The following is a 21,087-nucleotide window of genomic DNA, read 5'->3' on the forward strand; positions in this document are numbered from 1 at the left end:
CAAACCCATTTTTTTAGACAAAGGGTCCAGGATTCATAGAAAGGCATTTTGGTGAGAATGTGAGGGTAGTTTGGAGAATGGCCAGAATTGAAGGTTTGAGCCAGAGCAGTAAGCACCTAATTGGGTACAAATGGAAAGTCAATCTCAAAAGGAAGTCAAGTCTCAGATTCCAGAGGCTTCACGTGACATGTTGGGAAATGGAATTTCATCATGAGGACATTGGCGTCATTCAAAAACATTAAGCCAGATTGCCTGATTGGTCCTTTTAAAAGATGATCTGGAGGAAATAAATGATTGTAGGGACAAGATTCAAGGCAGAGACAAGAGTTAGAAGGCTATTATAATCATTTCTGTAGGGAATAGATTTCCTACAGAAGTAAATTTCCTACAAAAGTTCCTTTTGTAGGAAACTTTTTTAACAGTGAGGATACCAATGTAGAGGAATAAGGACATATATAAGACGGAATAAGGACATATATAAGACTTTGGTTTCAAAGGCTGGGAGTTTGCTAGGAAGGACTCTAGGATCAACCTCAAATGCTGCCTTAGGTAATTTGCTGCCATCCACTGAGATGAAAAAGCATGAATTGTGAAGGTGTTTGAGGATGAAAAGAGGATGAGTTTCAATTCTGACCTGTGAGTTTGAGACACCCATGAGATATTTAAGAGAAAATGTCAAGAGGCAAGAGAATGTAAAATACGAATGTAAGTGCAACTTCTGGGCTGGAGATGAGGAATGGGGAGTTATTAGGATATAAGTGACAACTGAAATCACAGAAAGTTTCCAGGGAGAGTAGAAAGAATAAGAAGAGAAGGGGTCTGAGAAGTGAACTCGATATTTAAGGTGCAAGTGAAGAAGCAGAGCCTGCTAAGAAGATTGACAAGAGCCATCACTCTGGCTGGAGGCAAACATACAAAGATGAAACATGAGTATAGACCTTGTGAATAATTTTTAGAAAATAAAGCCAAAGGAAACTTTAAAATTCAAGTTAATCTTTTCATTCCTAATAGTAGGTGTGGAAAATATGTTTAATCACTGCAAAATGACCACTTTTCTGTACAGAGCCACAGAATAGCTTGGTTTGAAAGAAATTTTAAAATTGCTTCATAAAATAATGCCCTTCTTTAAAACCAAAGTGAAATGCACATAGATGTGAATGGCAGAAGAAAAATTAGAGTAAAGTTTAAAAAATGAAATCAAGAGAGAATTCCTAAAATTTTATATCTCAGTTTATTGCTAACAGGAAACAAGGTTTCTGGGTCAGAGAACAGATAAATTCTTTACTTACAGAACAGTCTTCACATTGGTCCCCCATGCTCCAAGCTCACACAGGGCAACAGAAGAGAAGCCAGATGTGTCCTCCACATACATGAGTTTGTATCACAGGACAGCAATGGGGGAATAATGCATCTCAGAGCTTATGTAGTACAGCTGTGCCTGCTGCCCATATTACCCCTGGAGACGGAAAGACGGAAAGAGAAAGACCTTTACCTTCTAAAGTGAACAAGTTCTCTCTGGGGAGGCAAAGGTCCCCCTGTATTACTATCCTTAGACTGTAAGCAGATGGTTCTGGGGAGATATTTCTTAGTCTCTCAGTAAGTCTCTCTCTTTAATTTCCAAGTCTTCATTCAAACATCCTTTAACCCTGTGCTTAGTCACTGAATCGTGTCCAACTCTTTGCAACCTCATGGACTGCAGACTATCAGGCTCCTCTGTCCACAGGGGATTCTCCAGGCAAGAAGACTGGAGTGGGTTGCCACGCCGTCCTCCAGGGGAATCTTCCCAACACAGGGACCGAATCCAGGTCTCCCGCATTGCAGGAGGATTCTTTACCTTCTGAGACACCAGGAAAGCCCTCCTTTAACCCAAATACCAGCAATATTTTTCTCAAGATGCCCCAACCAGGTATAAACATGAACATATTCACATAGCATTGTTTCTCATCATTTATCTGGAGTGCTGGACCCTGAAACACTCCTGGATAATTATATAGGGGCAGAAGCTAGCATCTCATTTGCAAAATGGAAACCATCCTCTTATGATTTTGCAAGCCCCAGCTGACAGAATTTGCTAAGAAGGGTTCTAAAGTACAGTAAGTCAATAGCAGAGCTGGAGTCAGTGACCATGAGATGATGGATTTTACATCCTACTAGCTCAAAAGGGCTATGATGCCTAGAACAAGGAATGGCATCTCCACTAGATTCAGTAACATCAAAGATCCGTCGAGCTTGAACAACATATAATCTCTATTCACTGCCAGTCTCAGCACCAGATAGAATGCGTCATTTTCTCTTCTCTGTTCCCACAGCAGTTAGTGTTCATCTGTCAGAGCATTTTTATTATAATTATCTGTTCCTTTCATCCTCATTTTTCCATGCATGAATACTTGATGGGATAAAATGTCTCTTGAGCACCTAGGACCTGCAGTGTTAAATGTGGTGAGAAATTCCAAGAAAACAGTTACCTCTTTTTTTTTTTTCCAGTTACATCTTTAAGAATGCTTATTGTTTAGTATTTTGTACATTTTGAGGTATGGTCCTCAGCCATATAAGTTAAAAGAGAGAGAGATGATTAGCCATCAACAGAAGGGTAGATATTCTCTACTAAAATATGTGTATATTTCAAGAGAATGAGAAAAGGAGGGTTAATGTTATCTTAGTCTTTGAAGGAAAAGGTGGTATAAAATACAGGGTGGCGGGAAGGAACTGGAGAGAATTAGGTGAGGTTTGATACTGCAAACCGTTACTCTAATACTCATTACAATGAATCAAAAATCTTATTTTCTTTTTCCTGTATCTCAGTCTTTAGCTATTTTATGCTGAAGCCATGTGTGGAAATGCTTAAGAAGAGTTATCAGGATTTAAAAATAGAAAATAATTTCCTTCTAGTTCAAACTTGATTGTTTTAAATTGTCACTCAAGCAGGCATCTGAGTGTTGAACAAAATCAAGAACTTCTGTGGTATTTTCTCCCCAAGGAGATTTTAAAAAATACTATCTATTACTTTCAAGAGAATTAATTAACATTTGTAAAGGTCTTTGGTATAAAATGCAATATAAAAAGAATAGAAATATTCTGATGGTACTCATAGAGTAGTAATTTTTTTTCCCTACATGATCATTAGGGGAAAAAATGCAATTGTCTAGACATTTTTAGTGATGTATATGAAAAAGAGAATGTAACTTATTGTTCAGTTCTTATAAAGGTATAACAATAGATGTTCATAATGTAGCATTTCAACATGTATATGACCTTTTCTTGATAAGAATACGAATCTACTTTAAGATTACAAGGGATAAATTTCAATGTGCTCTTTCTATAGCCTGATATCAAAATAATTCAAAGCTGACATTTTAATCATACTTTAAAAATAATTGCTGATCAAAGTTTAATGTAGCAAATATTTTTTCCCAAATCAAATGTTTTATCTAATTAGGGAATGTTCAGACAAATATCACACTTTCTACACGTGAAATATTAAAAGCAGCAATCCATTGACTGCCTGAGTGATTTCCAACTTAGGTTTTATGTACATTTAGGCTATAACAGATACAAAATATTAATGGTGATGCCCACATTCATCATTACTATGTCCACGGCCACTACTTCCACTCATTTATAGGTCATTTGAGTCCAACATGGATGCCTCTAGAATAGACAAATGTGTCAAATATGGTAAGTGAAGTCATTGCTTTTGTTCAAAGTGTAGCAGTTTTCCTTTATAAGGTAGTTTTCTTTTTTATTATGATATCTCTATTTTTCCCAATATAAAATCAAACTGTTGGGTTTTTTTCCTATATAACATTTTCCTTTTCTTTTTTTAATAGTTCTATTGCAAAGATCAAGGACAGATGTAATTCACAGATTAGCAAAGACTACAAATGACAAGGACAGACTAGGAAGGTCGCTTTGATTAAAGCTCACCCTTTATAAGTTCCTTTAGTAAATTTCTTATTTTTGTGTAGATTAGAAGTGCTGCCACCTTCATGGAATACATCAGCTTCCTGCCAATAGGTCATAGTGCTAAAGCTACCTGAAAAAAATCATCCTGGCCTGGGCTTGACAGATTTGTATGTATGTGTTTGTTTCATATTTTATTTTCTCCTTGTTTCTCTCTTTTCTCCAGTACAGTGCTCTTAATCCACGTGAATCTTGGGACATGTGGCACCCCACGCTGGTGGCTGAAGCTTTGTTTGCTATTGCAAATATATTCAGTTCCCTGCGTCTGATCTCACTGTTCACTGCAAATTCTCACCTGGGACCTCTGCAAATATCTCTGGGAAGAATGCTCCTGGACATCTTGAAGTTTCTGTTCATCTACTGCCTTGTGCTGCTAGCATTTGCCAATGGCCTAAACCAGTTGTACTTCTATTACGAAGAAACAAAAGGGTTAAGCTGCAAAGGCATACGATGTGAAAAGCAGAATAACGCCTTTTCAACGTAAGTCTCATGGACTTTTCCCTTGGAAATGTTGGTAGAATTTAAAGGGTATTTACATTTTGAAATTGAACCATGACAAGTGGTTGCAAAGAAACACTGTGCTCAGTGGGGAAAACAGAGATATCTACTACATCTAAGTTTTAGTAAAATGGTCTTTTCTTTTAAATGAGCTCATATAAAAGATAGCTATGTATACTGTTTTATAAGGTGGAACAGAGCAAAATTCCCTGGTGGTTCAGTGGTTAGGGCTCCATACTTCCATAGCAGGGGCCATGGCTTCGATCCCTGGACAGAGAACTAAAATATCACATGTCGTGTGGCACCACCAAAAACAACAACAACAACAGCAGCAGCAGCAGCAACAAAAACATTGCTGAGAGAAATTAGAGAAGACCTAAATAAATGGAGGGGCTTCCCTGATACCTCAGTTAGTGAAGAATCCACCTGCAATGTAGGAGACCCACGTTTGATTCCTGGGTTGGGAAGATCCCCTGGAGAAGGGATAGGCTACCCACTCTAGTATTTTGGGGCTTCCCTTGTGGCTCAGCTGCTAAAGAATCTGCTTGCAACATGGGAGACCTGGGTTCGATCCCTGGGTTGGGAAGATCCCCTGGAGAAGGGAAAGGCTACCCACTCCAGTATTCTGGCCTGGAGAATTCCTGTATAGTCCATGAGGTCTCAAAGATTCGGACACAACTGAGTGACTTTCCCTTTCACTTCAAATAAATGGAGAAATATAGTTTAAAAATATAAAATGTGGAGTAGAAAGGAACCTGTGTCTAGTGACAGCATACAAGCACGTTAACAGATAGAATTTATGGAAAACCAGTCATGGAAGAAAATCCAAATGCTTTTCAATCTTTGCTCAGGTGTTTTCCAGATACTGAAGTCCCTTCACATGTCTCTGTTATTCCCAGGTTCCCTAACACAAAGTCTAAACATGGGGAAATAATTCAAACTAGAGACCTCAGGCTAACCTAGGCCATGATTCTGATGCGCATAAAACTCTCTGTGTCCTTAGAGCTGATGAGCGTCTTGTCTGGTGTCAAGCTTCTGTACTTCTCACAATCAGGCTTGCTGACAGCACACGTTCATGGCCACAGCGTTTCAGGCTCACATAGCCCTAATACATTCCTGTGTCTACTTCCTTCCCACTGTGATAAACTGAATTAGCAGATGAATTGGGAAGTTAGGTGATCTTCCTCTCCACCGTAATCACATGAACACATGGTCATTTGGTAGATGCCTTTGAAAGTCAAATGGCCCTTCATTGGCCATTCTAGAATTTTATGTAATCTAAAAGAGTGCAGTAATTTCTCCAGTGGGAGGAAATCAATAACGTCCCATGAACTAAATTACTTTTGGTTAAAATAGTCTTTTTGGCTCAGTTCTGTATTTGTTTTATCTGTGATCCCAGTATTTAAAACCTCTCTAATCCATCAACATCTGATTATTTGCACATAAGTTTTCATTGCAGTCTTAGCTGCCTCAAATCCATTCAGAGATAGATCTGATACAGACCACGAATCATAAAGAAAAAAAGTCATCGCAGCTCCACCTTGTCACTTCATCACTTGCTCCAGCCTCTTTATTCTCCTGAGCTTAAGCAGTTTCTCCCGTCCACCCAGCTTGCCCTGCTTTGTCTTCTTCCTCTTGCTCTTTTCTCACCAGTTCAGCAGCAATTCATTGAAACCCCTTGCAGCAACATCTCGGTAATGAATGGCTTTGGACTGTGTCTCAGTTTTAATATCAGAACTTGTCTTTTTCCATTCACTTATGATCCTAGACGTGGCAATCTGCCCCTGGCAATAAGGATAAGGAATTCACAGTCGTAGATCCCACCAACCTCTCTGCTTCTTAGGCTCAAATTCTGCCTGTAACAAAGTTCCTGGATGTTGTCTGCCTGCTGATTGGCCTCCTGGATTTCTGATGGAAAGAGAGATCCTTTTTCCATGCTCTATCTTTCACAACTCCCTAGTTACTCTGTGCTGTGTGCTCCAAGACAGACTGTTTGCTAAGACCACCCTGTTGATATTTGCAGTCACATCCTTCTGAATCCATGCTTTGTCTTCCAGAAAAAAACTTCCACACAGCCCTTAGAACTGAGTTTCCTCCTCAGGTCTTCTTTAATTCAGGGAACATCTGTGGTTCCAAGACCCAACCCATTTTCAGACATCTTATTCATCTGCAGTTAACAAGGGTTCTACCTAATCCCATCCTAATTTATGATCCATGAGATTCTCAGAAATCTGCTTGCTCCGTTACTGGTTTTGTGGTAAATGCTAATCTGTGTTGTGTGTGCTTGTGTTTAGTCGTTCGGTTGTGTGTGACTCTCTGTGACCCCATGGACTATAACCCACCAGGCTCCTCTATCCATGGAATTTTCCAGGCAAGAATACTGGAGTGGGTTGCCATTTCCTTCTCCACAGGATCTTCCCAACCCAAGGATCAAACTTGCGTCTCCTTCATGTCCTGCATCGACAGATGCTTTACCACTCTGCCACGTGGGAAGCCCCAAATGTTTACATATTGTGAGCTCATTTAAATATGTGTCTAGGAGAATATGGCTAGAGAATCTGATGCAAAATATTTAATATAAATTTTCTTCTAAAATCAAACATGTTGAATAACTTGGCTTATGCATTATTTTAGCATATACTGACCAATGACTTTTCTCTATCACCATGAAAAGCAACCAATAAGGGCATATCAGTCAAAGATTATGGGTTCAAATCATTCAACACCAGTAAATCAGGTGTTCTACCTGAATTTTTCTCCAGAGAGAAGATGGTAAATCTGCGAGCAACGAACTATTTTTGTTCAAAGTTACAAAGAGTTAATTAGTATGATTTCTTTTTATTTTGGCCATGCTTCATAGCATGCATGATCATAGCTTCCCAACCAGAGACTGAACCCAAGTCCCCTGCTTTGTAAGATGGATTCTTAACCTCTGGACCACCAGGGAAGTCCCACAATGATTGCTTTTCAATATTAATCTGCCTTACTAATTATCCTTCAACCCTGTTCCGCATCTCGGCAAAAACTCATCTGATAGATTTGGCCTTATGTGTCTAAGAGACAACTTCTGTATTCAGTTTACACCACTAGCACAGACCTTTCTCCCTAAGATCTGTAAATCCAACTGTCTTTTGCACAGCTCTCCATGCAAATGTCCTAAACATCGAAACCCAATCAAAGAAAACTCATGAGAATCTCTCAAAACATTTTTCTTCCTCCTCCTCAACTCCTTTTCTTAGTCAATGCTACCACAACCCATCCAGATACTTAAATCAAAAACTAGATCCCCCTGTCCCCACACCCCTGCCATGCACAGTCAGTCTGCAAATGTCCACTCCTGCTCTTTTTCATCTCGGGCCCTCTTCCCTTGCTCACTCCCTCTGCCTAAATCTAAGTTCCCTGGCCCTGGTCCCTGCCTTCCTTGACATGTCTTCTGTCCCATTGCCTGCATGATCTTTCTAAACCAAAATCTTGACACTCCTGTATTTAAAATATCTCAGTAGTTTCTTGTTCCTTATTGGATTCAGTCAGATTGCTTAGCTTGACATACCGAGTCCTCAGAGATCTGCCCCTGGCTTCCTTTTTTAGCTTCATCTTTTCTCGATTCCCCAATAACACATTACTCTTCAACATCTTCTAATGGGTTAAGCTGTCCCTAAAAATGTCATACTATTCTCTCATCTCAGAATGCTCTTGTTCTGCCCTCTTACTTGGCGAAGTTTTATTCTGGATTCCAAAACCCATCTCAGATGTACGTTTTCCGGATGCCTTTCTGATCCCCTCCTGACTGTGAGCTCCCAGTGGGAACAGGCTGTGATCTGCCTTCTGTGTCTCTCCATGCTTTTGCCCACCAGCAGGGGGGCCCTTCTTCTACTCCTTTAATGGTTCCAGCTTGTTTTCTCTCTGATGTGGATAGAACTACATGTTGCTAAAAGACACCAAATGTTTAGTCACTGAAAGTAATCTGCATACAATTTTAAATCAATAGTCTCTGGGTAAGAGGCTTGCTTTCTTATGAATACGGAGGCATGGACTTCATGACAGATATTTTCTCACTAACAAAAAAGCCATTAATGTTGATTGGAGCTTCATTCCTGATAACTGGAACTGGCCAACTGAGGTCATACTTTGTTTTAATATATTTTATTTCTTATAAACTAGGAATGAAACAAGTCAGATGTCTTGTATTCATTTATATTTCCTCATTGGTTTCATCTCAAAGAATAGAGGAAAATTCAGCTGTGGAATACATGACTCCCCCCCCCCGCCCCCCCCCCCACTTGTTCTCTTTCTTTTGTTATAAGTATTTAACTGGGGAGCAAGCTTTTTTCAGGAATTGAAAGATAGCCTCAAGAAGCAAGAGACAAAATATTACCTTTAGGATGGAAATGCTATAGAAGTTGCCAGATTTTAGTCTTTAATCAAGATGTCATGCTAACTGTGCTTTGATTAAGTGTGGCATTATCCTGGGCTTTCTGTGCTTATCTTTCCATAGAATTAGGAAAATATTGTCCCATAATGGCAATCTGAAATGTGATGTAGCTAATGGCTCATCATTTTATGGGCAATGTTGTTATCAATAATTATGAAAGCAGTTTTGGAAACAATGGTTTTGAAATATTAACTTAGATTGATTTTTTAATCCATGCAATACGAAAATTAACTAAGAAATACCAGTGTCCTGATACCAGGGTCTTGATTCATCTAAAAGTACATATATTTTGGTTAAGTGGAACTATTCTGCAAATCTTACTTCTGATTCGTTCAACTGAAAAAATAAAAATAAGAATGAAATTCAGAATTAACCATAAAATGTCATCTTATTTTGAATTTTCTTGTTTTCAGATTTTAATTAAATATGTAAATAAATGTTTTGCCAAAGAGTCTGCTAATATCCTAATGTTGAATAGTTCTTATTTGCTGCTGCTGCTGCTGCTGCTGCTGCTAAGTCGCTTCAGTCGTGTCCGACTCTGTGCGACCCCATAGACAGTAGCCCACTAGGCTCCTCTGTCCCTGGGACTCTCCAGGCAAGAGTACTGAAGTGGGTTGCCATTGCCTTCTCCAATGCATGAAAGTGAAAAGTGAAAGTGAAGTCTCTCAGTCATGCCCGACTCCTAGCAACCCCATGGACTGCAGCCTACCAGGCTCCTCCATCCATGGGATTTTCCAGGCAAGAGTACTGGAGTGGGTTGCCATTGCCTTCTCTGAGTTCTTATTTAGGTAGAAGAAAATCAGAATTATTTAACCATTACAATCCATTTACTCTATATCCCTTTTTTATTTGCATATTTAGAAAAGTAACTGTTATGAGGTTTATGTGGCAACATTTTATACAATTAATTATATCATTCATGTAACTTTTCTCTGAACTGCTATTGAGGTTAGGAGAAAACCAGTTGAATTATACTTTATATTCACAGTGAGAATGTACACTATTTAGGAAGAACAACATCATTTTGCATTGAAGCCAATGACTCTGTCATTAATCTTAGAATCTGTCCTTAAAGCTACTGAAAATAAAGAACTCATGGCCTTGGGTCAATTCTGAAAGTTTTCAAAGAATAACTTCTAGTGGCCTTTGTCTGAGGCCAGTGAATTATATTAAACTTTCCCTGATATTGTTAGAATCTGACATCTGATTGTCCTTTAAAAGCATGGCAGAAACCAATATAATATTGTAAAGAAATCATCCTCCAGTTAAAAATAAATAAAAAAAGAAATGGTACAAAAATGAATCACAAAATCTGTGAATAAATCTTGTGTCAACTGTATTAAACAATTACATATGCAGTTTAAAAATAGGATGGAATTATAATAAATGATACATTTTCAAAAATTAAAAATATATTCTATATGGTGAACTCTTCCCAATGTACATCCCAGCTGACAAGACAAGGTCTGATTAAGGTTGATCACATTAAAGCCTTTAAGATAATTTGCCCCACTGAGAGTCTAACAGCATTAGCAAAATAATTCAATAAGGAACCATTACATTTCCTATCCTATAATTAAAATTTTATTATACAATTAAACATATGAAATGGTTTATGTAAAAAAAATTTCAGAAAAGAAATCCTGAACACCAATTAAGGCATCCTTAGTGGGATTATCCTGGTTATCCAGATGAGAAATCCATAGATTGCATCAAGTGATAGGAGTTTGTTACAAGAATCCAGCACAGGATTATATCCATTAGATTCTCAGAGCAAGGACTGACCTTAGCAAGAGCTGGACCTTGGAATTTTTTACTCTGAGAATCGATATTAACATGACTCAGCTACTCCACATTACTCTCTTCAGGGTTTACTATTACCTGGCTTATTTAGTCTCTATTCTGTTTCTTAGTGTATGCTGTCTCAAAACTTTGGCTTCCTCATAATTCCAGGGATCCTGGTTCTACATCGTGACTTCTGTCATTTCAGTGCCTTCTAACAACTACCTCATTCTCTTGCTATAAAACGTTCACAGAGAGGAGATCTGATAGTTTAAACTCATCTTTCCATGTCAACCCATACCGCTGGCCTCACGTGAATTTGCTCTCCTTGGAGCACTTAGCCACTGAAATCCTGCCTCCTTAGTCACCATGCCAGGCATAAGATACCTTTTGCTTTTGTTTTCTGGAGAAGGAAATGGCAACCCACTCCAGTATTCTTGCCTGGAGAATTCCAGGGATGGTGGAGCCTGGTGGGCTGCCGTCTATGGGGTCGCACAAAGTCGGACACGACTGAAGCGACTTAGCAGCAGCAGCAGCAGCTTTTGTTTTCACAATGTAACTACAGTCTTGTTTTGACCATTTCTCAAAGACTCTTAATTCTGTTGTCTTTTATTATATCAAGGTGTTATAATGGTCCTACTGAAACAATTCTTCATTTGAGTTCAGACACTCTTCATCTTTTTCCATTTTGGGAGTAAATTAAAAAAAATTTTTAATGCTCCCTGAGATATTAAAAAATAGCAAATTTGATTATCTGAGCATTCAGAGACATCTTGTCATCTTACAGGATTTACTCTGTGCAACTTTAATTGTAAATGTGGAAATCCATAGTGATAACACTATTTTAGTCCTTTTATAATCAAAAAGGAAAAATCAGGTAAAAGTACTTATATTTTTCAAAGACTAAGCCTAAGGATCTATAATTTGTCAACTGTCACTCGGTGCCTTGGGACAGAAGTTTGCAAACTTGTTATGAAAAGGAGAGGTAGTACATATTTTAGGCTTTGTAGGCCATCTGTTCTCTGTTGCAATTAGTCACCTCTGCCATCGTAACAGAAAAGAAACTGTAGACAGTAGATAAATGAGTTGGTATGGGTGTGCTTCAATAAAACTTTATTTATGCACATTGAAATGTTAATTCATTTAAAATTTTCACATGTCATGAAATATCACTCTTCTTTTGATTTTTTTCTTACCATTTGAAAAAGTAAAAACAATTAACTCAAGATGATATAGAAACAGGCTACAGGTCTGATTTGTCATCGGTAGTCCAGGAAACTAAATAGCTTTCAAAGCTCTAGGGAAAGTTAGGTACACATTTGTGCAGATTAAGGAAACAGTATTATTGGATTCTTTTTATTAAGCTTATTTTAAATTAATCAAACATAACCTAATAGTAACCATATTCTACCATTCAATCTTACTGTATAATTGTTCTATTAATATAGTTATTAGTGTCATTTTATCTTTATTCCAGGTTATTTGAGACACTCCAGTCCCTGTTTTGGTCAATATTTGGGCTTATCAACTTATATGTGACCAATGTCAAAGCACAGCACGAATTCACCGAGTTTGTTGGGGCCACCATGTTTGGGACATACAACGTCATCTCTCTGGTTGTCCTGCTTAACATGTTAATAGCTATGATGAATAATTCTTACCAACTTATTGCTGTAAGTTGAATCACTCCCCTCCTAGAATGTGTTGTTAGTTATACTCCACCCTATTATAATTGGTAATACAATCTGTAACTGCTATGAATGAAACAAATCAGAATTATAAATGGACAATGTGATATTTATAAGCACTCTTACCATACTTGGCTATATACTAATTTAATTTTTCATATTACATGTGATTATACTAAATCTAACCTGCGAGGCAATCATTGGCTATGGCGAGCAATAGGTGAGGTATGGGCTATGAACAGGCAACTCATCTCTATATAATGCCCTTTGGGTTTTGCATTCTCTCGCCGTCTAATCTACAATCTTCATAAAAGCAAACTCATACCAGCTTTGCAAGGTACAAGTGCTAGCCCAGAGAGGAAGCTGAGTGAAAAAGCACAGGATTTTGTTTCTTAAAGCCCAGAAAAGAGTCATTGAGGAGTAACACTGGATGCTGCAGCAGAATATACAATACCATACGTGTTTATTTGAAACTCTAGAGTGCAAACAGCTTAGCTTATTTATTCATTCATTCAATAAAACCTTATTAAGCTCTTATTCTGTTGCCAGGGATGGTCCTAGGAACTAGAAATATTGCAATGAATAAGAACAACAAAGCCCTTTATCCCTTTGAACTTGCATACTAGTGATCTGTGTCTGTGGCCATTAAAAACAGTGATAGAACAAATCTGTATTGGAATATATATCTTAAGACTTAAATATATATCTTAAGACTTTCATATGTATACTTTAGACAAGTAGCATCTTATAAGAATAACTATAGGTTGCCCATTTACTCCATAAATAACTGCAATTATATTGCATCTTTGAGTCTATTGCTAATTCTCTGGGATGTCATTATTGTTATTTTTAGAAACAGCACTCCTAATTTTAATTAAACTCTCTTTATGGAAGCAAGACGCCTGTCACAGATGAAAACCTGCCTAAGACATTAAGAATAAATGAATTTTATTTACGAATTCCCAGACTGAAGTATTCCCACTGGATATACTTAGGCCCAGGGCTTTCCAGGTGGTGCAGTGCTAAAGAATCCACCTGCCATTGGAGGAGATGCAGGAGAAGTGGGTTTGAACCCTGGGTTGGGAAGACCCCCGGGAGAAGGATATGGCAACTCCAGTATTCTTGCCGGGGAAATCCAGTGGACAGAGGAGCCTGGAGGGTTGCAGACAGTCAGACACAACTTAGTGACTAAGCAACAACAATGGCAAGATGAGTAGCAGTGATGACACTAGCCTGGAACTTTCTACCTTCAGTTTTTCCAATCACTAGATGGTTTAATATTGTTACAGACCGTTTCAGAATCCCAAGCCTTGAGCTAAGGAAAAGTCTGCTTTGTGACCGCAGTAACAGAACATAATGAAGTCGGGATAATCCTTAACTTGTGACTCCCTGGGAATGAGAAGGAGCAGAAACTACTCACAGGCCAACATTTCACTTGTGTGACTGCCTTTTTATGACCTCATTTATTTTACTCATTTCTACTCTCCATGGCTACAGCAAACAGTATCTACTTCCCTTCATTAATGCTTCTTTAGAAAGATAGGGAAGGAGATAGGAATGGGAGAGAAGAGACAAAGGGAGGGAAGCTACAGCTTCTGAGGATCTATCTATCCATTCATCCAATCAGATGTCTGCTAAGAAACAATGAAGACCATGCATTTTCTAGACATGGTGAAGCCCGTTGAAAGCACACTCTGTCCAGTGTTTAGACTAAAATCCACATTATTCAGAGGAGAAATGTATGCAAACAATGTATGCACTCATCAGCACACAGCAATTTAGAAATATTAGAATGAAGCATAGTCTAATTTTTCCTACTCTAAAACGCGAGGGTTTTAAAAATAATATTGGATTGGCCAAAAAGTTCATTCGGATTCTTCCATAGCATCATGCAAGAAAACCCTAGCAAACTTTCTGGCCAACCCAATATTAACGGGTTAAGATGATCTATTTTGAATTTGTATGTATGCCCAGTTTCTGCCACCTCCTACTTTCCAGATTTTCTGCTTAAATAAGATTTGTGGCTAATTTAAGAGGAGACTGACTGCCCCATATCTAATTGCCACAAATGTTCCTAAGTTTTTCCAGGCAATTAACAAAGTGAAATCATTAATAAACAATCAGGGAGAATACCTCAGGCTTGTGGGTGGTCACTAGACATACTCTTATCTGGTACTGTTTGGCCAAGGTTATGTCAAGGTTCAATGCTGTGTCAAAGGCCTGTTGTATATTTGAGGAACTGCTGAATTTATGCCTGTTGCTTAAAGGTGGACAAGGTTTATTCAAATGGGAACATATCAAGTAAGAATTTTCCCGAAAACAACAGAAGTATGAGCCGTGGGCATCTACCTAGGCAAGGTGTCAAGGCCTTGGGAAGACATAAAGCCCTGCTTGAGGCTAGAATCTAATGAAACTGAGCTAATGTAAGCCTACATGCATGAGAAATGAAGGTTCATCTTCAGGGCATTCATCTCCAGTCTCTTTAACATGGAATTATTTTAGCTTTCTGTTTCCTAGAAGAGGAAAGGATGAAAAGTGACAAGAGAGTTGTGAGTCCTTTTTAGGCTAAGCCATTGTCTAAAGTATTAACGTTCCAAGAGCCACTCCAAAGTCAGGCTACAGTCTCTCTGTGAGGTTTACCTCACCTTATTAAGAAACCTGTCAGCGCTTGTCATTTTCTCCTGTTCAGGACCATGCGGATATAGAATGGAAATTTGCTAGAACAAAGCTTTGGATGAGTTATTTTGAAGAAGGAGGTACCCTTCCTACCCCCTTCAATGTCATCCCAAGCCCCAAGTCTCTCTGGTACCTGATCAAATGGATATGGACACACCTGTGCAAGAAAAAGATGAGAAGAAAGCCAGAAAGTTTTGGAACAATAGGGGTAAGACCACAGGCTGTTGGTATTGCTGTTTTGTGTGTGTGTGCACTTGAGTATGTTTGCATTCTTTATGAATATGTCTGCATTTTAGCCTTTTTGTTCTCATTGGTTGCATTCAGTGAACATCTATTCCACAGTTATTGTGTCTAAGGGGCTTCCCTGGTGGCTCAGCAGTAAAGAATCTGCCTGCAATACAGGAGACACAGGGACACAAGTTCAATCCCTGGGGCAGGGAAGATCCCCTGAGTAGAAAATGACAACCCACTCCAGTATTCTTGCCTGGGAGATCCCATGGACAGAGGAGCCTCACAGGCTACAGTCCATGGGGTCACAAAAAGTTGGACATGACTGAGTGACTAAAAATAACAACATTATGTCTCAGAAACTGCCTGATTAACTGTGGTTCACTATGGTTTAACAGACCCGTTTCCTCCACTGAGGGTGGTCACTATTACTTTAATATGAACCACATTGTACATTTCCTAGACCCAGCACTCAAGGTTCGGGAAACTAGCCCATTAATTTCTAGTTCTATTCAGAATTATAACCTCAGGTTACTTTCAGCATGACTGATTCATTGTTTGTTTCTCTGGATTGTAAGGGAATTGTCTGTTTCAATCACCTCATATTCTCACTGCCTAACAGACACCCCTGCACAGAACACAGAATGCTTGACAAAAAGTTTTCATTTCAGTGACTGAACAACTATTATAACTTAAAAATGCTGTCCCATATTCAAGCGCAGTGATTTCAGAATCTATTCAGTTGCTCAACATTTTGCTTCCACCCCCAGTTATATTCAATACCAAGAAGCTGTGTTTGTAAAAAAATATAGGACTATGCAGAGCCATGCCCCTGTTATACTGGAATATTATACTTCCCTAAGGACATTTCTTTCGTATTGGAAAGCAAGAGCTCAAACAACTCCAATAGAAAAGCCATGGATTTAAACTTTTCCAACCAAACCACTGACACAAGTCATTCTTCATTTCTTTCTCACTCAAGTTTCCTCATTTTCAAAGTTCTCATAGTGATGTTTTAGAAATTGATACTGTAGCATTCAGTAGTCACTTGGGTATTCTCAGAGAAATTGCCGTGGAAGTATTCTAATATGCCCTTCTGTTAGAATTATCAAGTGATGTCAGTCATTTAATTAAAGAATTAACTCATTTTTAATTTTATTTAACTGAGTTTGTGACTGCTAGTTATGCCCTTAGTGATCCTTCTTACTGATGAACTTCATTGCCTACCAGGCATTGTTCTCAGCATTGAGCGGTTCTTTCTCTCCTGAAAGTGGCATCGATTGTCCTGTCATCTCTAATTCTAAAGAGAAATTGACAGGCAGGGAAGTAAAGCAAACGGGTAGTTAGGAGAGGCAGTTATAGTCTTTCCTAGAAACCATCACTCCATGAACTTGGAATTTGGGCATCTGTCTGATCTTGGAAATGGAAGTCAGATTATGATGAAGACTTATCTTTCAATCCTCATACTAATTCATAGATTTTATCACTGATTTTTTAATTTTTCTCTTAAAAATAAGTTGAATTTATTGAAAAATATGGTTGTAAAATAAATATAATGATTTGGATTTAACAAGCAATTACTGTACATTTTCCACATACCAGGAGATGAGTTAGTAATTAGAGGTGGGCAGAGGTATACGAAGGTATGGTTTCCATTCTTGAGGGCCTCGATTTTAATGTGAGAGACACAATATGAGAATATCTTACTATAATACGTGTTACATGATGTATTTAACATGACTGTGTAGTTATATCCATGATGTCATGAGAACAGCACGGGAAGTAAGTCATGTTTTTCCTGAGAAAAACAGAAAAAGATTTCAGAGATGCCAAACTCTGGCTGCCTCCCTTCCATGTCAAAATAGACTTGTCCTTTTTCTCATGTTATTCTTAAAATTGGTAAGAAATTGATTTAATCAGTCCTCCAAAATATATTAATTATTAGTACTACCTTATTATGCTTTCTCTCATAGCAGTATTTCAACTGAAGAAGACTTTCTGGGACCCAAAATAAAAGCCGTACACAAAAGAAATTTGTCTTTAATATTTTAACTTTAGGCTATAGCAGAAGGAATCTTGGGTTTTAAGATGCCATGGAACTTGCAACAAAATACAGGGCCCTGCTCTAATATTTTAAGAGATCCATCTGTGCAGCCACCAAAATAATGGAGGACCACTCTAAGAATTTGACTTCCAGCTCTCTCTCCCGTCCCCCAGAATCCTCCCACTGTTGACATATTTTTAGGACTACATCACCATCATTTCTTAGATGCAAAGAGGAGCTTAACATTGACTTGGGCTTTCCTATGAAAGCAGTGATTCAAAAGGTAAATGGCATAAGTGAAAGAACATTCTCCTCTATACATTCCTGTCAGAAAAGCTCATTTCTATTTCTGTCTCTATCTCTAAATTTGAATATTTTGATCCAAGTTGATGCACAACAAGATAATTCACCATTAATTCTGACCTCAAACCATTCTCTTTTCCCTAGCCATGTAGTTTCTTAACTTTTGGTAATGGATATCCTGTGCTTTGGGAATTTATGACAAAACTGCACCCATATTGGGAGTTGTCTCTCTTCTCTCCATTCTCATCCTGTCCTCAATCCTGCCTCTTCTCTGCTAAGCTGATGCTTTGGACAAGCACCAACCTAATCAAACTCAATGCTATACATTTACTTTTGTCTAGACTGCACTTCCAGAAGGAGAAGGCCGTATCTTGGTTTTTGTACTCTTAGTTGAGTTTTATACATTTAGATATTAGATGGAAATAGGTCATATGTATTATTTGTAAAGAAAACCATAAGGTAAATAAAAATTAATAAAGTTATGATATTAATGGAGGAGTTAATGGTAAAGAGTCCACCTGCAGTGCAGGAGACCTGGGTTCCATCCTTGGGTCAGGAAGATCCCCTGGAGAAGGAAATGGCAACCCGCTCCAGTACTCTTGCCTAGAAAATCCCATGGACAGGGGAGCCTGGTGGGCTACAGTCCATGGGGTCGCAAAGAGTCAGAAGCGACTGAGCACAGCACAGAGCTAAATGAGAAAGTAATTCCAAAAGGGAGTGCTGTGAATTCATTTCAATTTGGTTAATCCACCTGATAGTCCATTGTGTAGACAGATGAAGATGAGGAGATAGACACATCCATTAACTAAAAGGTGACTTTGAAGTACTGTTGGCAGTCACTTTGTGTAACAAAGCTTAGAAGATTGCTTGACATTTCAGAGGGACCTTAGAAATCAATTAGCTCAACTATTTCCTTTTAGAAAAAAGAGCTCTTTTACCTTGGGCAGTGTTTTAGGTGACAGAGCTGGGGGAAAAAAAATGGGTCTTAGTGTTCCTGTTCCCACAAGCTTTCCATCACCCTCTCTCGCTTTCCTGGGAACGCTGATGACCTTCCACAATACCTTCCATGCATGTCCATCTTTTGGTTTCTCTCAACAGCTTTTGCAGATCCCACCACTGTTTGTCTTTTAGATTCCCCTCTCCCAAAGCCCTTGGTTTACAAGCTGGACTATCTTCTGCTCTTATTTCTTGATTCACATTTTGGAATCAGAATTTTGAAGCTGACTGGGTGGTAGAGTTTATGCATTCTCAGAGGCATTTTCTCTAAACCGTCCCACTTGTGAGTTGCATACTTTTGTAACCAGCAGCCACCTGAATGTCACGCTGCTGCTCCTTCCCTTCAGGCATGAAACCCCTGCATGCTCTGAGGGCTACTGATTGGCCATGGTCTAGGAGTCCATCATTGGTGATCTTATCTTGTATGGCCTCTGGGTAATGCTGATATTAGACTAGCCCTGAAAACACATTAACTTTTTTTTTTTTTTTAATCTTTGGACTTCCTTTTATGGGTGACTAGGAATTCCAGGTAAATTAGCCTTTCATTTGGAATGTTTTATGGGAGAAAGCAGAAATGAAGCAGAAATGCTTCATTGAGCAACACTTTTGGGAAGCAAGCCCAGGAAGGAGAGATGCCTTGTTTCTGGGAAATCAAGAAAATCCTACCAAGGAGGCAGCCTATTGAAAGTATAATCATAAATTAAGCAACATTTTATAGCTTCTGGCTTTATAGTATAGGTTTTTCTCTTACCAGTCGAATTTTAACACATTTTATCAGCAAATACCCTTCTCGGTGTTAAAACACTGGTTCTCAAACTTTAGTGTGTCCTAGAATCATCAGAGATTTCCATTTTAACAAGCACTTCCAGCTTGTAACTTTAATTAGAAATTCCTGTTTAAAAAGGCACTGGCATCTAGCTCAGCTTTTTAAACTAAAAGCCATTGTTTGCATTGGTTGTCCAAGAGGTCTAGATTACTTAATTCAAGCAAAAAGATATTGGAGCAATAAGACTTCTCCAGGGTTTAATTAATATGAAACAATTTTCATGCTATAGACAGGTTTCCAAACAGAATACTTAAGTTGGCAATGTATTGAACCAAAAAAATACTAGGTCTTTTTAACCAAATCATTAAAAAATGATCTTAACCTCTTTAGTTCTGTTTCCACTTTCTCGTTTTCTCTGGGGCAGCTAGTGAGGAGAACATGAAACACCATCTCTGTTAGGGTCACTTAGCATCACTCAGCTCTGGGACTGCAGATGGTTTCCTCATGCCTGCCCAGTTGCCACAGAAATATATTCAGTTAAGTCACTGCTTGGGAATCTGGACAAGTGACTAGGTTAATACACCTATCATTACTAAAGGACAAAGGCTAACAGCCCTTGCTTTTCAGAACTCATTTTTTTAAAAATGAGAATCATTAAAATGTATTTCCCCTTAATCTTCATGACTTTCTGTATGCCTACCAACAAATGTTACAGATATGACCGTGTTCACCCATGGGTACCTGTGAATTCCTAATCTACTGTGGTAAGATTTGCCAAGACATTTTAATTAAATGTTCTTTCCCAAGTGGGAATCTAGAGGACTGAATTTCTTCTCAGTATTTCAAGAGTGAGATCCTGAATACTTGCTGGGACAAGGCAACCTTCAGCATTTTATATCATTTGCTTTTATATGCTTAGAAAGTGTGTTTATGGAGAACAATATGTATACCCATCAGGAAATGAACCACACTGCCATCTCTACAGAGAGATCATAGCCTGCAGCGACCCCTTGCTTTTTCACTTTTTTTTTTTTAAAATAAGAGTACAGACAGTTGCCCCTCTTTAGGGATTCACTGAGCAAAACAGAGAATAAAAGGCATAATTCATGGGCTTAAAATCAGTGATAGAGCCAAACTAGAGTGGGAATGAGAGAAAACAGCGCTGACAATGGACTGTAGGGAACCGAGCTTGGTGAAGCGAGCCTGACGTTCCACTGTGTGGACCCGGAGAGAAGCAGAGATAGAGAGTGAGAAAATGTTACCACGAATTCCCTCGAGCCCTTTCTTTCAGAGCTGCAGAGCTCTGCTTGCTCTAAAGCAACCTGACACTTCTGTTGAAATCAGAGTTATCTCTGTGTAGCAAAGGTTTTTTCTCACTAGCTGATCCTTTCCTTTATCATTATCTCTGTGATCCAAATACTGCCATTGTCTTGTCCTAACAAATCAGGAGGAACTTGGAAAGGAAGAGGTCTGCCAAGATGGCAGCCGGTGTGTCCTGGGCACTTGCATAGAAAGCCATCCTGCCAAGGAACATTCTCTACACCTTGCCAGACTTTGGGTAGAATTCGCCAAGAAAACTCCCATCTTAAAGTGCACATCTCTCTCGAAAATAATTTTCCTAGACATCCAGTCAAGGAAGGAAGATTCCTGATCCATCATATGGCCCATTTTTCTTATCTTCAACATAACAGCAAATCAACTTAATTTATTTTAG

The 21,087-nt window shown here is 38.6% G+C and overlaps 1 protein-coding gene across 9 annotated transcripts in view; it reads left to right on the forward strand.

Annotated features, from left to right (window-relative positions):
* TRPC4 (transient receptor potential cation channel subfamily C member 4) overlaps positions 1-21,087 on the forward strand; it is a 212,039-nt gene that overhangs the window by 181,513 nt on the left and 9,439 nt on the right. For all 9 annotated transcript variants that reach the window (XM_060394387.1, XM_060394393.1, XM_060394392.1 and 6 more), the window contains 3 exons: positions 4,127-4,440; positions 12,150-12,345; positions 15,050-15,244. In XM_060394387.1, the coding sequence (XP_060250370.1) occupies positions 4,127-4,440; positions 12,150-12,345; positions 15,050-15,244 (705 nt within the window). The remainder of the gene's footprint in view (positions 1-4,126; positions 4,441-12,149; positions 12,346-15,049; positions 15,245-21,087) is intronic.

The sequence above is a fragment of the Ovis aries genome, chromosome 10, assembly GCF_016772045.2.
Source record: "Ovis aries strain OAR_USU_Benz2616 breed Rambouillet chromosome 10, ARS-UI_Ramb_v3.0, whole genome shotgun sequence".
Classification (NCBI taxonomy): Eukaryota; Metazoa; Chordata; class Mammalia; order Artiodactyla; family Bovidae; genus Ovis; species Ovis aries.